The following is an 18442-nucleotide window of genomic DNA, read 5'->3' as shown; positions in this document are numbered from 1 at the left end:
GAACAGCTCAAGGACAGAACTACATACATTTTAAAATGGCACACAGTCTACAGTCGTGGCCAAAAGTTTTGAGAATGACACAAATATTAATTTTCACAAAGTCTGCTGCCTCAGTTTGTATGATGGCAATTTGCATATACTCCAGAATGTTACGAAGAGTGATCAGATGAATTGCAATTAATTGCAAAGTCCATCTTTGCCATGCAAATGCACTGAATCCCCCCCAAAAACATTTCCACTGCATTTCAGCCCTGCCACAAAAGGACCAGCTGACATCATGTCAGTGATTCTCTCGTTAACACAGGTGTGAGTGTTGACGAGAACAAGGCTGGAGATCACTTTGTCATGCTGATTGAATTCGAATAACAGACTGGAAGCTTCAAAAGGAGGGTGGTGCTTGGAATCATTGTTCTTCCTCTGTCAATCATGGTTACCTGCAAGGAAACACATGCCGTCATCATTGCTTTGCACAAAAAGGGCTTCACAGGCAAGGATATTGCTGCCAGTAAGATTGCACCCAAATCAAACATTTATCGGATCATCAAGAACTTCAAGGAGAGCGGTTCAATTGTTGTGAAGGCGGCTTCAGAGCGCCCAAGAAAGTCCAGCAAGCGTCAGGACCGTCTCCTAAAGTTGATTCAGCTGTGGGATCGGGGCACCACCAGTACAGAGCTTGCTCAGGAATGGCAGCAGGCAGGTGTGAGTTTCTCCAGGAAAAACATCAGGGACAGACTGATATTCTGCAAAAGGTACAGGGATTGGACTGCACAGGACTGGGGTAAAGTCATTTTCTCTGATGAATCCCCTTTCCGATTGTTTGGGGCATCCGGAAAAAAGCTTGTCCAGAGAAGACAAGGTGAGCGCTACCATCAGTCCTGTGTCATGCCAACAGTAAAGCATCCTGAGACCATTCATGTGTGGGGTTGCCTCTCAGCCAAGGGAGTGGGCTCACTCACAATTTTGACTAAGAACACAGCCATGAATAAAGAATGGTACCAACACATCCTCCGAGAGCAACTTCTCCCAACCATCCAGGAACAGTTTGGTGACAAACAATGCCTTTTCCAGCATGATGGAGCACCTTAAGGTAAAAGTTATAACTAAAACATCGATATTTTGGGTCCATGGCCAGGAAACTCCCCAGACCTTAATCCCATTGAGAACTTGTGGTCAATCCTCAAGAGGCGGGTGGACAAACAAAAACACACAAATTCTGACAAACTCCAAGCATTGATTATGCAAGAATGGGCTGCCATCAGTCAGGATGTGGCCCAGAAGTTAATTGACAGCATGCCAGGGCGGACTGCAGAGGTCTTGAAAAAGAAGGGTCAACAGTGCAAATATTGACTCTGTATCAAATTCATTAATTGTCAATAAAAGCCTTTGACACTTATGAAGTGCTTGCAATTATACTTCAGTATTCCATAGTAATATCTGACAAAAATATCTAAAGACACTGAAGCAGCAAACTTTGTGAAAATACATTTTTGTCTCATTCTCAAAACTTTTGGCCACGACTGTACATATCAATACATACACACAAAATATCTAGGTCAAATAGGGGAGAGGCTTTGCTTTGTGCAGTGAGGTGTTGCTTTATCTGTTTTTTAAAACCAGGTTTGCTGTTCATTTAAGCAATATGAGATGGAAGGGAGTTCCATGCAATAATGGCTCTATAGAATACTGTACGCTTTCTTGAATTTTTCTGGATTTGGGGACTGTGAAAAGATCCCTGGTGGCATGTCTGGTGGGCTAAGTGTGTGTGTCAGAGCTGAGCGTAAATTTAACTATGCAAACTATTTCTATTTCTTATAAAAAGAAGAAGTGACGCAGTCAGTCTCTACTCAACTCTTAGCCAAGAGACACTGGCATGCATAGTATTTATATTATCCCTCTGATTACAATTAAGAGAAAGACGTGCCTTTCTGTTCTGGGCAAGCTGCAGCTTAACTAGGTCTTTCTTTGCAGCACTTGACCACATGACTAGACAATCAAGCTAAGACTAAACTAGAGACTGCAGGACTTGCTTTTTGGAGTGTGGTGTCAAAAAAGCAGAGCATCTTATTATGGACAGACCTCTCCCCATCTTTAAAACCATTGAATCTATATGTTTTGACCATGGCAGTTTACAATCTAAGGTAACACCAAGTAATTTAGTCTCCTCAACTTGTTCAACAGCCACATCATTCATTACGAGATTCAGCTGAGGTCTAGAGCTTTGGGAATGATTTGTACCAAATACAATGCTCTTAGTTTTAGAGATGTTCAGGACCAGTTTATTTTACTGGCAACCCATTGCCAAAACAGACTGCAACTACTTGTTAATGGTTTCAGTGACTTCATAAGCTGTTGTTACTGACACGTCAGCATACATGGACACACAGGTTTTGTTTAATGCCAGTGGCATGTCCTTGGTAAAAATAGAAAAGAATAGACAGCCTTGAGAGCTGCCCTGTGGGATGCCACACCCTGCATGTGTGACATTAGAGAAACTTCCATTAAAGAATCCACAATTCAGAGCTATCTATCTATCTAAAAAAAAAACATAAAACCATTTTTTTGGTCTATAATATCAAAGGCTACACTGAAATATTTGTATTTCTTTAACCCTTAATTTACCAGGTAAGTTGACAGAGAACACATTCTCATTTACAGCAACAACCTGGGGAGAGGAATGAGCCAATCGGAAGCTGATTAGGTGCCTGTGATGGTATGAGTTGTCACGTTCTGACCTTAGTTCCTTTTTTATGTCTTTATTTTAGTTTGGTCAGGGCGTGAGTTGGGGTGGGCATTCTATGTTGTTTTTCTATGTTTTGTTCTGTTGTTATATTTCTATGTGTTTGGCCTAGTATGGTTCTCAATCAGAGGCAGGTGTCAGTCGTTGTCTCTGATTGAGAGCCATATTTAGGTATCCTGTTTTCTATTGTGTTTTGTGGGTGATTGTTTCCTGTTTCCTGTGTTAGCACCATACGGGACTGTTTCGGTTGTTTGTTTGTACTTTTGTTATTTTGTTCAGTGGATTTATTAAATATCTCATTATGGACACTTACCACGCTGCACATTGGTCCGATCCTTGCTACTCCTCCTCAGACGAAGAGGAGAACCGTTACATGAGTGCCGGCAGTTCTCTAGGCCAAGTCATGCATTCTAAGAGCAAGTCAAGTCCAGTCACAAGTTTTCAAGTTTCAAGTCAAGTAAAAAAAAAAAATATATATATATATACATGCAACCACTTGTTCAACTACAAATCTTTGTCTATTTATTGAGGCTACCAGACAGTTCTTTTCATTATTTTGTCTACAACATATTTTTTATTAGCCTATGTAATAGTAAAATAGGGACCTTGTAAATGTTGTGTGCATAAGTTCAGCAGAAGCCAAGGCAGGTTGACGTGCTCAGAGTGTAGATTTATTTACAGGTCTTGGTGATCCAATGGGGAAAGCACCATATCATACAAAATATACATGTAGATTTACCAAATATACATAGGCAATAGCCCCAAAAGCAATAGCCTCTATCAGGCTTAACCTGTTCTATCTGAACGGACACTGGTAGAGGACAAGACCAAAGAACGTCCCATTGAGAAACCACATCTAATCTGTCTAACAGGAGCTCAAACAGGTAGGCCTACATAAGAACCTGGCCCTCAGGACCATACAATTAGCCTGCCCAATTGGCAATTACAACCGATAAACTGATTCTACAATGTTAAAAACATTTTCCATTGTTACATCGGTACATTCGTCAAAAAATCAGACGTAATAATTATGAATGATATTTCAACACAATGAATACATGGAACAATAATGTTCTCTTATCCAACGTTCTTCTGACTCCAAAGCGTGGAGCGCAGGCTACGTAGCCTATGCGCTCCTATTACAGACAACAAAAATGACAGATATCACAGACACACGGAACCCGGACATAACCCGTGAAATATGAACAAAGGAACCCATACATTGAATTAAATAAACAGAATTTCTGAGTCTTGCAAAATGTTCATGTGCACTATAAACATCGCTCCCATTCAGAGCAGGGTAAGAAATAGTTGGCTATAAAATTAAAATGTATCGAAGACCTATCAAACATGAAGAAACAGGAATATCTACGTGTTGCTATAAACGGTACTGGGATGGAATGATGAAACGCTAGCAATTATTGTAGTATTAGATGGAATCTAGATTTACCACATAGGGCATATGCATTGAAATGTGTGAAAGCAACAGCAAACATTTTTGCAAGATTTTTTTAAAGGAGTCTCCACTGGCGGGAGCCGAGCCTACGGTGTAACTTCGCCACAGTAATAATTAATTAGAATAACAAATTCCAAATGCACGCTTCATAAGTAAATTATCAATGTCAAGCAATTGTTAAATGCCAAAAGACCAGTAGGGCTATGCTAGTAATTGTTGCTCCGTTGCTGGTGAGCTTGCGGAGTAAACAGTTCATATTCTTGATCAGCACATTGTTTTTGGAGCTGCATATTTTTTTTTATGGCAATCAAGGGCGCAACTTTGGTTTTAGAAGTGAGGGGACATTATATATAATATTATTATTATTTTCCCCAGTTGGATAAACACTCCAAATAGCCTACCCGACCGCTCGGAGGCGTCCGCAGGGTCCTAAAACACAACGTTACCTCATTTTGTATCACATTCCAACGATAAAACTGGGGGGGACAAAAATTATATTTCAGAATGTGGGGGACATGTCCCCCCTATCCCCAGTGAAAGTGACGCCCCTGGTGGAAATCCTCTCTCCCTACAATTTGACGTATGCATTGCACCGGATACCATCTGTACAGCAAATCATCAATCTGTTCGCTAGCTCACCCAGCCTGTGTTGATTGACAGTTTGCTGGTCAAATCAGAGTGCCGAGAGTGGTGGTTTCACTTGCAATAATTTTTTTGCAAGGGCGATGCTGCGGATACTGTCTCTGGCTGTGTGTAGAGTAATCCGGTAGACTCCTGTGCCACAAAATGAGTGACAAAACATTTCAAACACTGACAATTTCAAGTCATCAGTCTCAAATCAAAGTCGAGTTTTCAGACTCCAAGTCGAAGTCAAGTCTCAAGTTATTTTATTTTCTATCAAGTCGAGTCTCAAATCATCAAATTCGTAACTTGAGTCAGTCCAGTCCGAGTCATGTGACTCGATTCCACAACTGCTATTTTCAGCCCTTTCCTGGGTAGCTTCTGAGTACTTTTAACTCGTTATTAGAAGATGTTACTCCTTTGTTCCACCTGCAAAATAGTTAATCACTGGTCTTTTCTGGTATAATGCTTTTTAATGAAAGAGTTGTATAGAAAAGGATTGCCATTCACAGTGTAGCAGCACCCAAAGTGCTCATTTCCCTAACTTCCCTTTCCATTATAATACAAAAGATGTGGGTTTGTCCAGTAAAAATGTAGCACATCGTGTGTGTGTGTGTGTGTGTGTGTGTGTGTGTGTGTGTAGTAGTAGTGAGTTCTGCCGAGGCACATTAAAACACTTGATATCATCTTGTGACCATTTTCAGCAAACCCTGTGTGTTTTTATCACCTCTCTTCCTCATAACCTAGAGAACTAGATATACAAGTTCTGACAGGAAACAGCAAAAAGCTAAATCCCTCCCTCTCAATTCAATTCGTAGGGCTTTATTGGCATGTGAAACTTATGTTTACATTGGCAAAGCAAGTGAAATAGATCATAAACAAAAGTGAAATAAACAATAAAAAATAAACAGTAAATATTACACTCACAAAAGTTTTAAAGGAATAGAGACATTTCAAATGTCATTATAGGGTTATGTACAGTGTTATAATGATGTTAAACAGTTAAAGTACAAAAGGTAAAATAAAGAAACAAAAATATAGGTTGTATTTACAATGGTGTTTGTTACTCAATGGTTGCCCTTTTCTTGTGTCACACATCTTGCTGCTGTGATGGCACACTGTGGTATTTCACCCAATAGATATGGGAGTTTATCAAAATGTGATTTGTTTTCAAATTCTTTGTGGGTCTGTGTGATCTGAGGGAGAAATGTGTGTAAAATGGCCATACATTTGGCAGGAGGTTAGGAAGTGCAGCTCAGATTCCACCTCATTTTCTGGGCAGTGTGCACATAACCTGTCAATCTTGAGAGCCAAGTCTGCCTACTGTGGCCTTTCTCAATAGCAAGTCACAGTGCTCAGGTATTCTGCCACGGTGTACTCTCTGTTTAGGGCCAAATAGCATTCCAGTTTGCTCTTTGTTTGGTAAATTCTTTCCAATGTGTCAAGTGATTAACTTTTTGTTTTCTCATGATTTGGTTGGGTCTAATTGTGTTGCTGTCCTGGGGCTCTGTGGGGACTGTTTGTGTTTGTGAACAGAGCTCCAGAACCTGTTTGCTTAGGTTAATCTCTATGTAGGTGATGGCTTTGTTATGGAAGGTTTGGGAATCGCTTCCTTTTAGGTGGTTTTATATTTGAACAGCTCTTTTCAGGATTTTGATCATTCCCGGGTATTGGCCTAATTCTGCTCTGCATACATTATTTGGTGTTCTACGTTATACACAGGATTTTTTTGCAGAATTCTGCACATGCAGAGTCTCAATTTGGTGTTTGTCCCATTTTGTGAGTTCTTGGTTGGTGAGCGGACCCCAGGCCTCACAACAAGAAAGGGCAATAGGTTTTATAACCAATTCAAGTATTTTTAGCCAGATCCTAATTGGGATGTTGAATTTTATGTTCCTTTTGATGGTGTAGAAGACCCTGCTGCGTTGCTGTACAGCTTTTTTCAGGTCTCTCCAGAGATGTTCGATCGGGTTCAAATCTGGGCTCTGGCTGGGCCACTCAAGAACATTCAGAGAGTTGTCCCGAAGCCATTTCTGCTTTGTCTTGGCTGTGTGCTTAGGGTTGTTGTCCTGTTTGAATGTGAACCTTCGTCACAGTCTGAGGTCCTGAGCATTCTGGAGCAGGTTTTCATTAAGGATCTCTCTGTACTCTGCTCCGTTTATCTTTTCCTCGATCCTGACTAGTCTCCCAGTCCCTGCAGCTGAAAAACAAACAGGCCAAAGAGTTTAATCTTGGTTTTATCAGACCAGAGAATCTTGTTTCTCATGGTATGAGAGTCCTTTAGTTGCTTTTTGGCAAACTCCAAGCGGGCTGTCATGTGCCTTTATCCAGGAGTAGCTTCCGTCTGGCCATTGATTGGTGGAGTGCTGCAGAGATGGTTGTCCTTCTGGAAGGTTCTCCCATCTCCACAGAGGAACTCTGGAGCTCAGTCAGAGTGACCATTGGGTTCTTGGTCACCTCCCTGACCAAGGCCCTTCTCCGTCAATTGCTCAGTTTGGACAGGCAGACAGCTCTAGGAAGAGTCTTGGTGGTTCCAAACTTCTTCCATTTAAGAATGATGGAGGCCACTGTGTTCTTAAGACCGTCAATGCTGCAGACATTTTTTGGTACCTTTCCCTAGGTCTGTGCATCGACACAATCCTGTCTCTGAGCGCTACGGACAATTCCTTCAAACTCATGGCTTGGTTTTTGCTCTGACATGCACTGTCAACTGTGGGACCTTATATGGACAGGTGTGTGCCTTTCCAAATCAATTAGGTTTTCTGACTTTACAACAGGTGGACTCCAATCAAGTTGTAGAAACATCTAAAGGATGATCAATGGAAACAGGATGCACCTGATTCCAATTTCAAATCTCAAAGCAAAGGGTCTGAATACTTCTGTAAATAATGTATTTCTGTGTTTTTATTTTGAGTAAATTTGCACAAAAAAAATCTATAAACCTGTTTTGCCTTTGTCATTATGGGGTATGGTGTATAGATTAATGAGGAGGAAAAATATGTAATCCATTTTAGAATAAGGCTGTAACGTAACAAAATGTGGAAAAGAGGAAGTGGTCTGAATACTTGCCGAATACCCTGTATATGTTGAAGAGGATGGGGATCAAGCTGCGTCCCTGTCTCACACCACAGCCCTATGGAAAGAAATGTTTGTGTTTTTTTTACAATTTTAACTGCACACTTGTCGTTTGTGTACATGGATTTTATGTCGTATATTTTCACCCCAACACCGCTTTCCATCAATTTGTATAGCGGACCCTTATGCCAAATTGAGTCAAATGCTTTTTTGAAATCAACAAAGCATGAGAAGACATTGACTTTGATTTGTTTTGTTTGTTTGTTAATTAGGGTGTGCAGAGTGACTACGTGGTATGTCATACGGTAATTTGGTAAAAAGCCAATTTGACATTTGCTCAGGATTTTCCAAAGGTTGCTGTTGACGCATATCCAACTGTAGTCATTGGGGTAAAATTTGTCTCCACTTTTGTGGATTGGGTTGATCAGTCCTTAGTTCCAAATATTGGGGAAGATGCCAGAGCTGAGGATGATGTTAAAGAGTTTAAGTATAGCGAATTGGATATTGTGGTCTGCATATTTTATAATTTCATTTGGGATACTATCAACACCACAGCCCTTTTTGGGTTGGAGGGTTTGTATTTGCAGTGTATTTGTAATGTATTTCAATGTATTGCAGAATCCAGTGGGTTCTGGTAGTCTTTAATAGCTGATTCTAAGATTTGTAATTGATCAAGTATATGTTTTAGCTGTTTGTCCTTTGTTATAGAGCCAAAAAGATTGGAGAATTTGTTTATCCATACATCTCTGTTTTGGATAGATAACTCTTTGTGTCCTTGTTTGTTTTGTGTGTTCTATGGATTCTTCAATTACATTGAGCTGATTTCTGAGGTGCTGTTCCTTTTTTCCCAATAGTGTATTTAATCATTGTTTAAGTGATTCACTTTAGTGAAGGCTCAGGTTTTCTGGGCTTCTATGTTTTTGTTTGGATTGGTTTCTCAATTTCTTTCTTAGGTTTTTGGATTCTTCATCAAACCGTTTGTCAATATTTTTGTCACGACTTCTGCCGAAGTCGTTGCCTCTCCTTGTTCGGGCGGTGCTCGGCGGTCGACGTCACCGGTCTTCTAGCCATCATTGATCCATTTTTCATTTTCCATTGGTTTTGTCCTGTCTTCCCACACTCCTGTTTTCAATCCCATCCATTACCTGTTGTGTATTTAACCCTCTGTTTCCCCTCATGTCTTTGTCAGAGATTGTTTGTTGTCAGTGTAGTGTTTATTTTTGTATAGGTGCGCGACGGGTCTTCGTACCCATATTTGTTTCTTATTCATTTGTGTTATGGAGCATGTTTCTTGGACATTTATTAAAAGACTCCATTTTACACTCCGTTTGACTCTCCTGCGCCTGACTTCCCTGCCACCTATACACACGTCTCTGACAATTTTTAAGTTTCTTAGGTTGTCTGCTCTACATTTTTAGATTTGGTAGAGAAGTTGAAAGGTCAAATATACTGTTTAGACTTTCTACTGCCAAGTTTACACGTTCACTATTACAGCGAAATGTTTTCTCCAGGAAGTTATCCAAAAGGGATTTAATTTGTAGTTGCCTAATTGTTTTTTTTTTTAGTTTTCTACACTACTTCCCCCCCCTCCCTCTCTCTCTGTGTGCGTGTGTGCGCGCGCCATTTAGAGGTGTGACTTATTTCCTGTTTTTTTGTCACATGATTTTGACCCCAGCAGCTGTAAAACTCAAGACCATTGCATGATTTGTGGTTGAGACTTTCCAAACCTAATGCATATTGAAGTCCCCGAAATTATAGATTTGTTTCTGTCTAACATAACGCAATCCAAATTCAAAACTCAATGTCATATCGTCTTCATCAAAACACGAGTCAAGGACAGTTTGTTCTTATCACAATTAAAGGAAATAGTTATAATGTTAGCCCAACTTTCGTCTTCTTGCTTTCTGCTTCATATCCTATTCCTACTGTATCAGTTTGATCACTGCTATCTGTTATCCTTGGGACGTCCCTCCCCTAACCCGAACCCCTATTTAACCCCTACCCGAACCCTTACCATTTTACATTTCAACTTCAATAGGAGTAGGGACGTCCCATGGTTTCCGGTTAGCACTGACCCTATCAGTTTATTGAGCAATATCTACGTCAACCTCAACGCTCGTGGTCTGACTGTGCAGTGACTGTGGAATAGTTCCAACTTCCTCGAACTTGTTGGTTTAGTTTCGTTTCCTTCGTATAACGCAGCTGCTGATCGACACATTTCTCCATTTTGCTGGAGTCGTTTGTCTGGCTAGCTTACATCTACGGGATAAAGAGTTTGGGTCAGACACATTGTAGGCTATTATATTGGTTTGAACGGCGAATAGTAGAATCAGTCAAAATGAAGAAGGTACTTCTGTTCGTGTTTATACTCTGCGCTATTGTCTCAGGTAAGTTCCCCCGATTTTCCTAAATAGAATAGATTTGTTGGTCAATCTGCTACTCATCTCAAACGGAATCTTTTCAGGTTAAAAAAAACAAAAATATTCCCCAAAATGTCATGATATGGTTTAGATCATTTTGATTATGTAAGAGGGGATCCACCTATTTTTCTGTTTCAGAGGTCGAAAAAGCTTTCATTTCTCTGATGTTAAATTCCCTGCAAATCAATAACCATGTGTTATTTCTCATCATTATATTACATGACTATAATAGCCTATTTCTTTCCATATATTTTTCCGTATTCCATACCCCTAATCACGTTACGGAGTAGTAGCCTATGTGTTTTGTTTTCCACGAGTTGGTTGAAGTATGGTCATGTGAGTTTCGATTTGTTGTCTAATAAATCATTATGAAATGTTCATTCTGATTAGCTTTTTTTATTTTTATTGTTTTATTCTTTTTGATGATCGTTCTGTTACGGCCGCGTTAGGACAGAGATTTCACAGAAGGTACATTTAAAAAAAAATATATATATTATATATATATAATAATACATATGGGGGAGGGACAGAATTTGTTTTCATGCATTCTGGTATGATGTTAGCTATATATTTATTAGTTTTTATCAACTTTATCGTTCACCTTTTATTATTTGATTGGCTAAATATATACCACGTTCAAGTTGTCGTCGGAACTAGGAAACTCGGAAATGTCCGACTTGCTAGCTGGTTGAACGCGGCACGTGTATAACTACAACCAGTTAGCAAGTCTGACATTTCCGAGTGTCTTATAGTTCCGACTACAAAGCGAACGCGGTATATATTTAGCCAATCAAATAATAAAAAGTGAACGATAAAGTTGATTAAAACGAACACATACATGGCTAACATCATACCAGAATGCATGAATACTAATTCTGTCCCTCCCCCAAATGTATTATAGCACGTGAATGCGGCATTAAGTCGAGGTTGTTGTTGCAGCATACACGGAAAGCATTGAAATATTTTATTCTGCACTTCCGGATAAACCCATACCAAGTTGCAGGTTTCATGTTTCAGGTTACATGCGTAGAAAAAACGGTTCCAAAAGGGTTCTTCAGCTGTCCTCATGGTAGAACCCTTTTGGCTTCCAGGTAGAACCCTCGGTGAAACGGGTTCTACAAAGAACCCCAAAAGGTTCTACCTGGAACCAAAAAGGTTATTCAAAGGGTTATCCTATGGGGACAGCTGAAGAACCTGTTTGTTGTAGATAGCAAGATGTTTCTAAGATTGTAGTCACATGTATTTTAGGGCAGGGTTCATGGACTAAAGCCAACACCTAATTCTCCAAATCAAGATTTGAAAAAGTTACTTCACCATTCGTCCTGGTTTATGGAATCCTCAATTCAAAAGATTTGATTTACATCTAATGATAATGCTGGAGAATATCTAATTATCAAACAAGAATAAAGTTTAACTATTGGTTCTTTCTCCCCCTGAAGCGCTGGCATCTGCTCAAGAGGACACCAAAAGATCCAAACCGTCTGCAACTGTCTTCCCACCCTCTGAGTTTGACGCCACGTCCAACACTACCTCTACTACAACTTCGCCTGCATTATCCACCACAGAACCCCCAACTAATACCACCACAGCTGCCTCCACAACAGCCAATACCACCACAGCTGCCTCCACAACAGCCAATACCACCACAGCTGCCTCCACAACAGCCAATACCACCACAGCTGCCCCCACAACAGCCAATGCCACCACAGCTGCCCCCACAACAGCCAATGCCACCACAGCTGCCCCCACAACAGCCAATGCCACCACAGCTGCCCCCACAACAGCCAATGCCACCACAGCCAATACTACCACAGCTGCCCTCACCACCACACATGCTCCCACCACTACTGCCACTCCAAAACCGGAGCCCACCCCTGCTGCTAACCTGACCGTGGGAAACTACACTCTCAAGTCGGACAAGAGTCTGTGTGTGATGGCTCAGCTGGCCCTACAGATCAGAGTGGAAGACACTGGAAAGGTACAGAACCGTGTGAGCCTCATGACAAACACCAAGAACACCGTGGCTGATTATGTGACGGTCAAATTGGGGCAAACTAAGACTTACTGAAAGTGCGTTGCCCATGAGAGTGCATCATACGAGGCTTGCAAAACAGGGAAAAATGCCCTGTGTCACCGTAGTTATTACATGTTTATTACATGTTTATTACATGTATTGAGCCACTGAGTTACCAACTCTTTCAGTTGATGTTTTGTAGGTCCAGGATATTTTTACCATCCTCCATCTTATTGACACGTGGTAGGCCATAAGCCACCTCTGTGTTTTTAATGTTCTGTTTCCTCAACATTACGTCATTGTGTGTGTGTGTGTGTGACATGTGTACGTACAACTAATGTCATCTGTTCATTTTCCAGAAGGGAGTGTTCATCGTTCAACCATTGAAGACAAGTGTTGCAGGGGGTTGTGAGAAATCCACGGCCAACTTCACCCTCACGTTCAAGGAGGGCTTCATCACCTTCATGTTTAATAAGGTAAGAAAGGCTTCGACACTCCTATCACCACTATCCACTGAGAAAAAGAACAACCATCCCAGGGTATTATTCATTAGGCACCAAACAGAAGAAAATGTACTGAAACAGAGAGAGACTACCTGAACTTGTCCAATAAGAATCGTTCATTTTTTTCTTTCTGTTGGAAAATGTTTTTTTTTCTTTCTACTGTGAGCCTTAATGAATATGACCCGGGTTTACAACATGTTTAGAGATTAGCCTGCTGTTTGTTGACCCTTTATTACATTTATGGAGATCTATAATGATTAATCGAACACTGTTTGTAAAATGTTGAATAATGGTTATTTGTGTATGGGGAGACAAGACATGCATGGAAATAAGGTTATTCTACATGTGCCAGTGTTTTTAAGATATTGGATCAAAGGGCCAGGAGGTTTTCCTTGCATTGGGACCCGGACCTGGACAAACTCCGGGCCCTATATCTCTATATGCCACATATGGTCCCAAGTTTTTCCTAGTCAGGTCACATGGCCCTGACCTTAGATAAAGCTCACACACAAACTAACTAACTGTACCGCTCACACACAAACTAACTAACTGTACCGCTCACACACAAACTAACTAACTGTACCGCTCACACACAAACTAATTAACTGTACCGCTCACACACAAACTAACTATATGGATAAGATGAGGGAATATTTCAGCGTTGTAGACCGGCAGTTCCATTTTAGTTGATTTGTACATTCATTAAATTGTAAACCCTCCCCTAACCAGGATGACACTGGGCCAAATCAAATTGTATTTGTCACATGAGCCGAATACAACAGGTGTAGGTAGACCTTACAGCGAAATGCATATTGTGTGCCGCCCTATGGGACACCCGATCACGGCCGGTTTTGATACAGCCCAGGATAGATACTGTGGAGCTTGATACACAGGATGTCAAAGTGATGTGAAAAGGTGAAAAATAATTTGTTCTTAACTGACTTGCCTAGTTAAATAAAGGTTAAATAAAGGTTAAATAAAGGTTAAATAAAAGTTAAATAAAAAAAATATTTCAATCTACACAGTTATGATCAATTGCAAAATTGTTTGACTTGTGTTCAAAAGGGAACATTGGCTTGTAAAGGGGAACTAGGGTGGCAGAAGACATGTTTTTTTACATCCTGTTAGGGAAACTTTAGCAACCTTGTGTGGAAAAAGTGATGAATTAGTGGACTGGGTTAGATTGCAACGTTGTAATTTCTCTAGCCACTGTCTAGTGGTACTGTGAAATCGTCATATTGTTTTAGCGTTGATGTTACTAGGAGAGTCATAAAATGTATTATGGTAGAGTAAACATTGCTTTAATGCCATTGTGACACAATACAAACTTTTGACTAGGTGATTCCGTGTGTGTGTGTGTGTGTGTGTGTGTGAAAATAAATCCTTCTCTTGTCTTTTTCAGAACACCACCCAAAATGCTGTCTATGTCGACACTGTTTCTTTCTATCTTTCCTACCCGTTAACATCTGGAGGTAAAGTTATATGTCATCTGGTCACAGAGATTCTTATTCCCAACCTGTCTGTCAGTGCAGTGGACCACATATTATAGAACGATGAACGTATTAGCCCTAGCCAGTGTTATTCATGCAGTAAATGTGTTCTCCACCAAGTTCCTGTTGTGGTTGACACTTTGGACTTTTTCAATAGGCCCACATCAGTTGCTCGTTTGCATTGATATGTCAGTCTCTGGAAGAGATTGTGTAATATAAGGGTAAATATTAACACGGCTTTGCTTAACAACCAACCACCAACACATCTACAGATGTAGGATCTTGATTTGATCACTCTTTTGTTACGGATAATTTTCCTGCATGCAGGAAATGCAAACTTGTAGTGTATTTGACTTTTAAAAATGCTTCTACCGTTTGTAATTTCCACTTTGAAATTTCATGCTTGATTTGCACTAAAGAAAAATGTATCAACCCATACAAAAATGTCCATTAATTATAATCCACATAAGAATTCACATTTCCTGTTGCTGCGGGATTATTTTCCTGCTGAAGCAAACACTGGCTCAAATTAATAACCAACATCTGTATGTGTGTCTGCGTCATATGATTGAAACAAGGCCTTATCTTTGAATAGGGAATTTACAGTAGTGCACCTGTTCCCAGAATAAACAAACACCTTTTAATGCCATGTAGACTAACAAGTTTTAATGTTTTTTCACCAACACTTCCCCGTGGTCAGAGACAAAAATGCTACATTTGTGATGTTTGTTTTTATGCTACAGACAACGGCAAAATGTCTCCACCCTACGCCGCCAAAAACGGGTCACTGGATCTCTTCCTCGCTAAGGTTGGCCACTCCTACTCCTGCAAGAGCGAATCAGTTTTCATGGGAAACGGGCTCTATCTGGATGTCACCCAGGACAGGATACAGGCCTTCAACATCACCAAGGAGTGGGACTTTGGCACATGTATGTATCCCATTACATTGTAATGTTGAACATACTAAACTTCAGGGCAAACATGTTAAATGTCTTCTGACAGTATGTGTTTACAGGTTTTAGATTACTACAAAAATAAAACAAACATGTTTCATCTGTTCATGTCATTGTGCCTACCTGGTCCTCAGTGGTTGATTCACCGATCCAAACCAAATACTCTTAACAATTGATTAATAGCTTCAATTGTCTAGATTAGATATGTAGACTAACACGTGTATAGTTAGTGAATGCGGAAAATGTCCCCCTGCAGATTCCATCCGGCCTTAGCTCTGACCCTAAACCCATTTGTCTGTGTTCCAGCTGACCCCTGCTCAGCCGACAGACCTGCCGACTACCGCGTGGCCATTGCTGTGGGGATTGTCCTCCTTATCCTCATCATCATCGTGGTGGTGGCCTATCTCCTGAGCAGGCGAAAAAGATCAGATGGCTACCAGTCCCTCTAAAGAGCCACTCAGGTGTCAAAGGGCACACGGTATCAACTCACAGTCTCAATCCACCCACCATTGTGTTTTTATCACTTGCTGTTAACACTGCTGTAACCTCAACTCCTCACACATCAACTAATTGTACCGCTCACACACAAACTAACTAACTGTACCGCTCACACACAAACTAACTATATGGATAAGATGAGGGAATATTTCAGCGTTGTAGACCGGCAGTTCCATTTGAGTTGATTTGTACATTCATTAATTGAGGTGGATAAAATGTATTGGATCAGATACTAGGATTAAAATATACTGACTTTGAATTTACTCACTCTGAACTCTTTGGCTGTTGAACATTTTAGATTGTGTTGTTTGTGCTACTGTGACATCCAGTGCTACTGTGACATCTAGTGCTACTGTGACATCTAGTGCTGTGACATCCAGTGCTACTGTGACATCTAGTGCTACTGTGACATCCAGTGCTACTGTGACATCCAGTGCTACTGTGACGTCTAGTGCTACTGTGACGTCCAGTGCTACTGTGACATCCAGTGCTACTGTGACGTCCAGTGCTACTGTGACGTCCAGTGCTACTGTGACATCCAGTGCTACTGTGACGTCTAGTGCTACTGTGACATCTAGTGCTACTGTGACATCTAGTGCTACTGTGACATCTAGTGCTGTGACATCCAGTGCTACTGTGACGTCTAGTGCTACTGTGACGTCTAGTGCTACTGTGACATCTAGTGCTACTGTGACATCCAGTGCTACTGTGACATCCAGTGCTACTGTGACATCCAGTGTTACTGTGACATCCAGTGTTACTGTGACATCCAGTGTTACTGTGACGTCCAGTGTTACTGTGACATCCAGTGCTCGACAAACCATGAACTATTGTGTCTGTATTTGTGTTACCTTCTATTGCAGAAACTTTCAGTGCAGTATTTCACAATGTGCTTTCTACTATAGCTGAATTTTGAATCTATGCTGTTTTGATTTCTTCTTATTAATTTCTTTGTGTTTGTACCACTGCCCTCAACCTTTTAGAATGGCCTATTAGGCTGTTTGATTTCTGAATCGTAATCTAGATGATGTTATCATGGGCCTTTTTTTTTATGTATTCCACTCAGTTAATTAAAGGGAATGTTTCAGGTTTGAAATGTAAAGTTTTGTAAAAGGGAGGCATGCTTTTGAATGTAAACCGCAATTTGTGTTTTCAATTTCTTTTGTCTTATTTGTCTCAAGTGTTTTGTTAACCATTATTTGCTATTACACACTCTTTCCCTTATGATGTGGTAATAATTTGGTATGTAAACATGTTTGAGAACATTTTATTAGTCGAATGTGACAACCATAAGTAATTGCAGGACCACTGATTGTTTATCTTGTCAACTTTGACAGTGGTCATATAGCTTGAGGTAGAAGTTGCCTTTAACCACAGATATAGAATCAGATGACCTATACCTGCCAATCATAAGGAGGAAAAAAGGAATACAGATATTTGACTCTGGGGCAAATTGCATTATAAGGGATTACATTTGGGATCAGAAAGCACATTGAACAAGTTCTGACTCATCTGAACATAAGGTAACGTTACTGTTCTATGTTGCCACAGTTACAGGTTCCTAATGTTGATTATGGCCTATATTACTATTCTTTAAATTTAATTTAGGAAACATTTATTTTGATTTGTTTACATGTTGTTATGTGCCATGTATCATCTTGAGAAAAATGTTGAAAATGAAAACATCCCAAATAAAGTTGTATTAATTTGTAAATGTGGTTTTGGAGTTTATTTGGAGTATTGAATCTGGCAAAACACTAAAGATCAGGGTTGGGGAGTAACGGATTACATGTAAGGGATTACAAAAAACGGTACCTGTAATCCGTTAAATTACCAGCTAAAATATTGTAATCGGACTACAGATACTTTTGAAAAACTAGATGATTGCTTTGAGAATTACTTTTAAATTCAGAAAGGATGTTTGCGGAAAAAAAATTATCTTTGATCCTTGTCTGTTTTCACAATGACATTCAAATCAGCATTGAAAAAAGGCGCAAGTTTTACAATTGTTCCACCTAGGAAGCCTACATAACCAACCCATAAAGCAACATGTAACATCCATATATGTCCAGCTATGTAAACTTTAACATTGATTTATCCTGCAATAGATGTCGTTCAATTGGTAACATATTTTTGTCTTCTAGTGTCTCTTAAGGGGAAAGTAATCTAAAAGTAACGGGATGTAATCAGATTACGTTACTGAGTTCAGGTAATCCAAAAGTTACGTTACTGATTACAATTTTGGACAGTAACTGTAACGGATTACATTTAGGAAGTAACCTACCCAATCCTGCCAAAGATATACTGTAGGGGCTTTTAATTGAGCCAAGTTATTTGGAATACATTAATTGTGGGAATGTCTTATTGTATAAACACTGATATAGTTATTGACGTTCATCGTATTCTCCGATAATGTAGATCAGGGATGGACCACTGGCTGCCTGTGACCCCCCCTTTTGAAGGCCCTCGGATCAATTTCCACTCTTTTTTTTAACGAACTCAGCAAGGGTCTCAACCTATTGTTTCGAGTTTGAATAGTAGAATACACAAAACGCAATTTCGAAATTCGGTTGTGCATCAGCAGTTTCTCTCTTGTGATGTCAGTCACTGATAGTCAGTCAATTAGCACATGTCAGCTAACATTTTTCAGATTTGCAAAGTTAGTTTAGCGGCCA

The 18442-nt window shown here is 40.1% G+C and overlaps 1 protein-coding gene across 1 annotated transcript; it reads left to right on the top strand.

Annotated features, from left to right (window-relative positions):
• Window positions 1–10014: 10014 nt before the first annotated feature.
• Window positions 10015–17481, top strand: cd68 (CD68 molecule). The gene is made up of 6 exons (XM_071334068.1): window positions 10015–10276; window positions 11749–12287; window positions 12683–12799; window positions 14229–14298; window positions 15060–15245; window positions 15576–17481. Exons 1-6 carry the CDS (start codon window positions 10228–10230, stop codon window positions 15716–15718), a joined length of 1104 nt encoding a protein of 367 aa, XP_071190169.1. The 5' UTR covers window positions 10015–10227; the 3' UTR covers window positions 15719–17481.
• Window positions 17482–18442: the final 961 nt, after the last annotated feature.

Source organism: Salvelinus alpinus, chromosome 11 (assembly GCF_045679555.1).
Source record: "Salvelinus alpinus chromosome 11, SLU_Salpinus.1, whole genome shotgun sequence".
NCBI classification, from domain to species: domain Eukaryota; kingdom Metazoa; phylum Chordata; class Actinopteri; order Salmoniformes; family Salmonidae; genus Salvelinus; species Salvelinus alpinus.
The sequence above is the reverse complement of the archived record's forward strand: the minus strand, read 5'-3'. Positions and strand labels throughout refer to the sequence as shown.

Coding starts and splice junctions, on each gene's coding strand:
- cd68 (XM_071334068.1), top strand. CDS start 10,228: ATGAAGAAGGTACTTCTGTTCGTGTTTATACTCTGCGCTATTGTCTCA. Junction 12,800..14,228: donor TCACCTTCATGTTTAATAAG/GTAAGAAAGGCT, acceptor TGTCTTTTTCAG/AACACCACCCAAAATGCTGT. Junction 15,246..15,575: donor GGAGTGGGACTTTGGCACAT/GTATGTATCCCA, acceptor TCTGTGTTCCAG/CTGACCCCTGCTCAGCCGAC.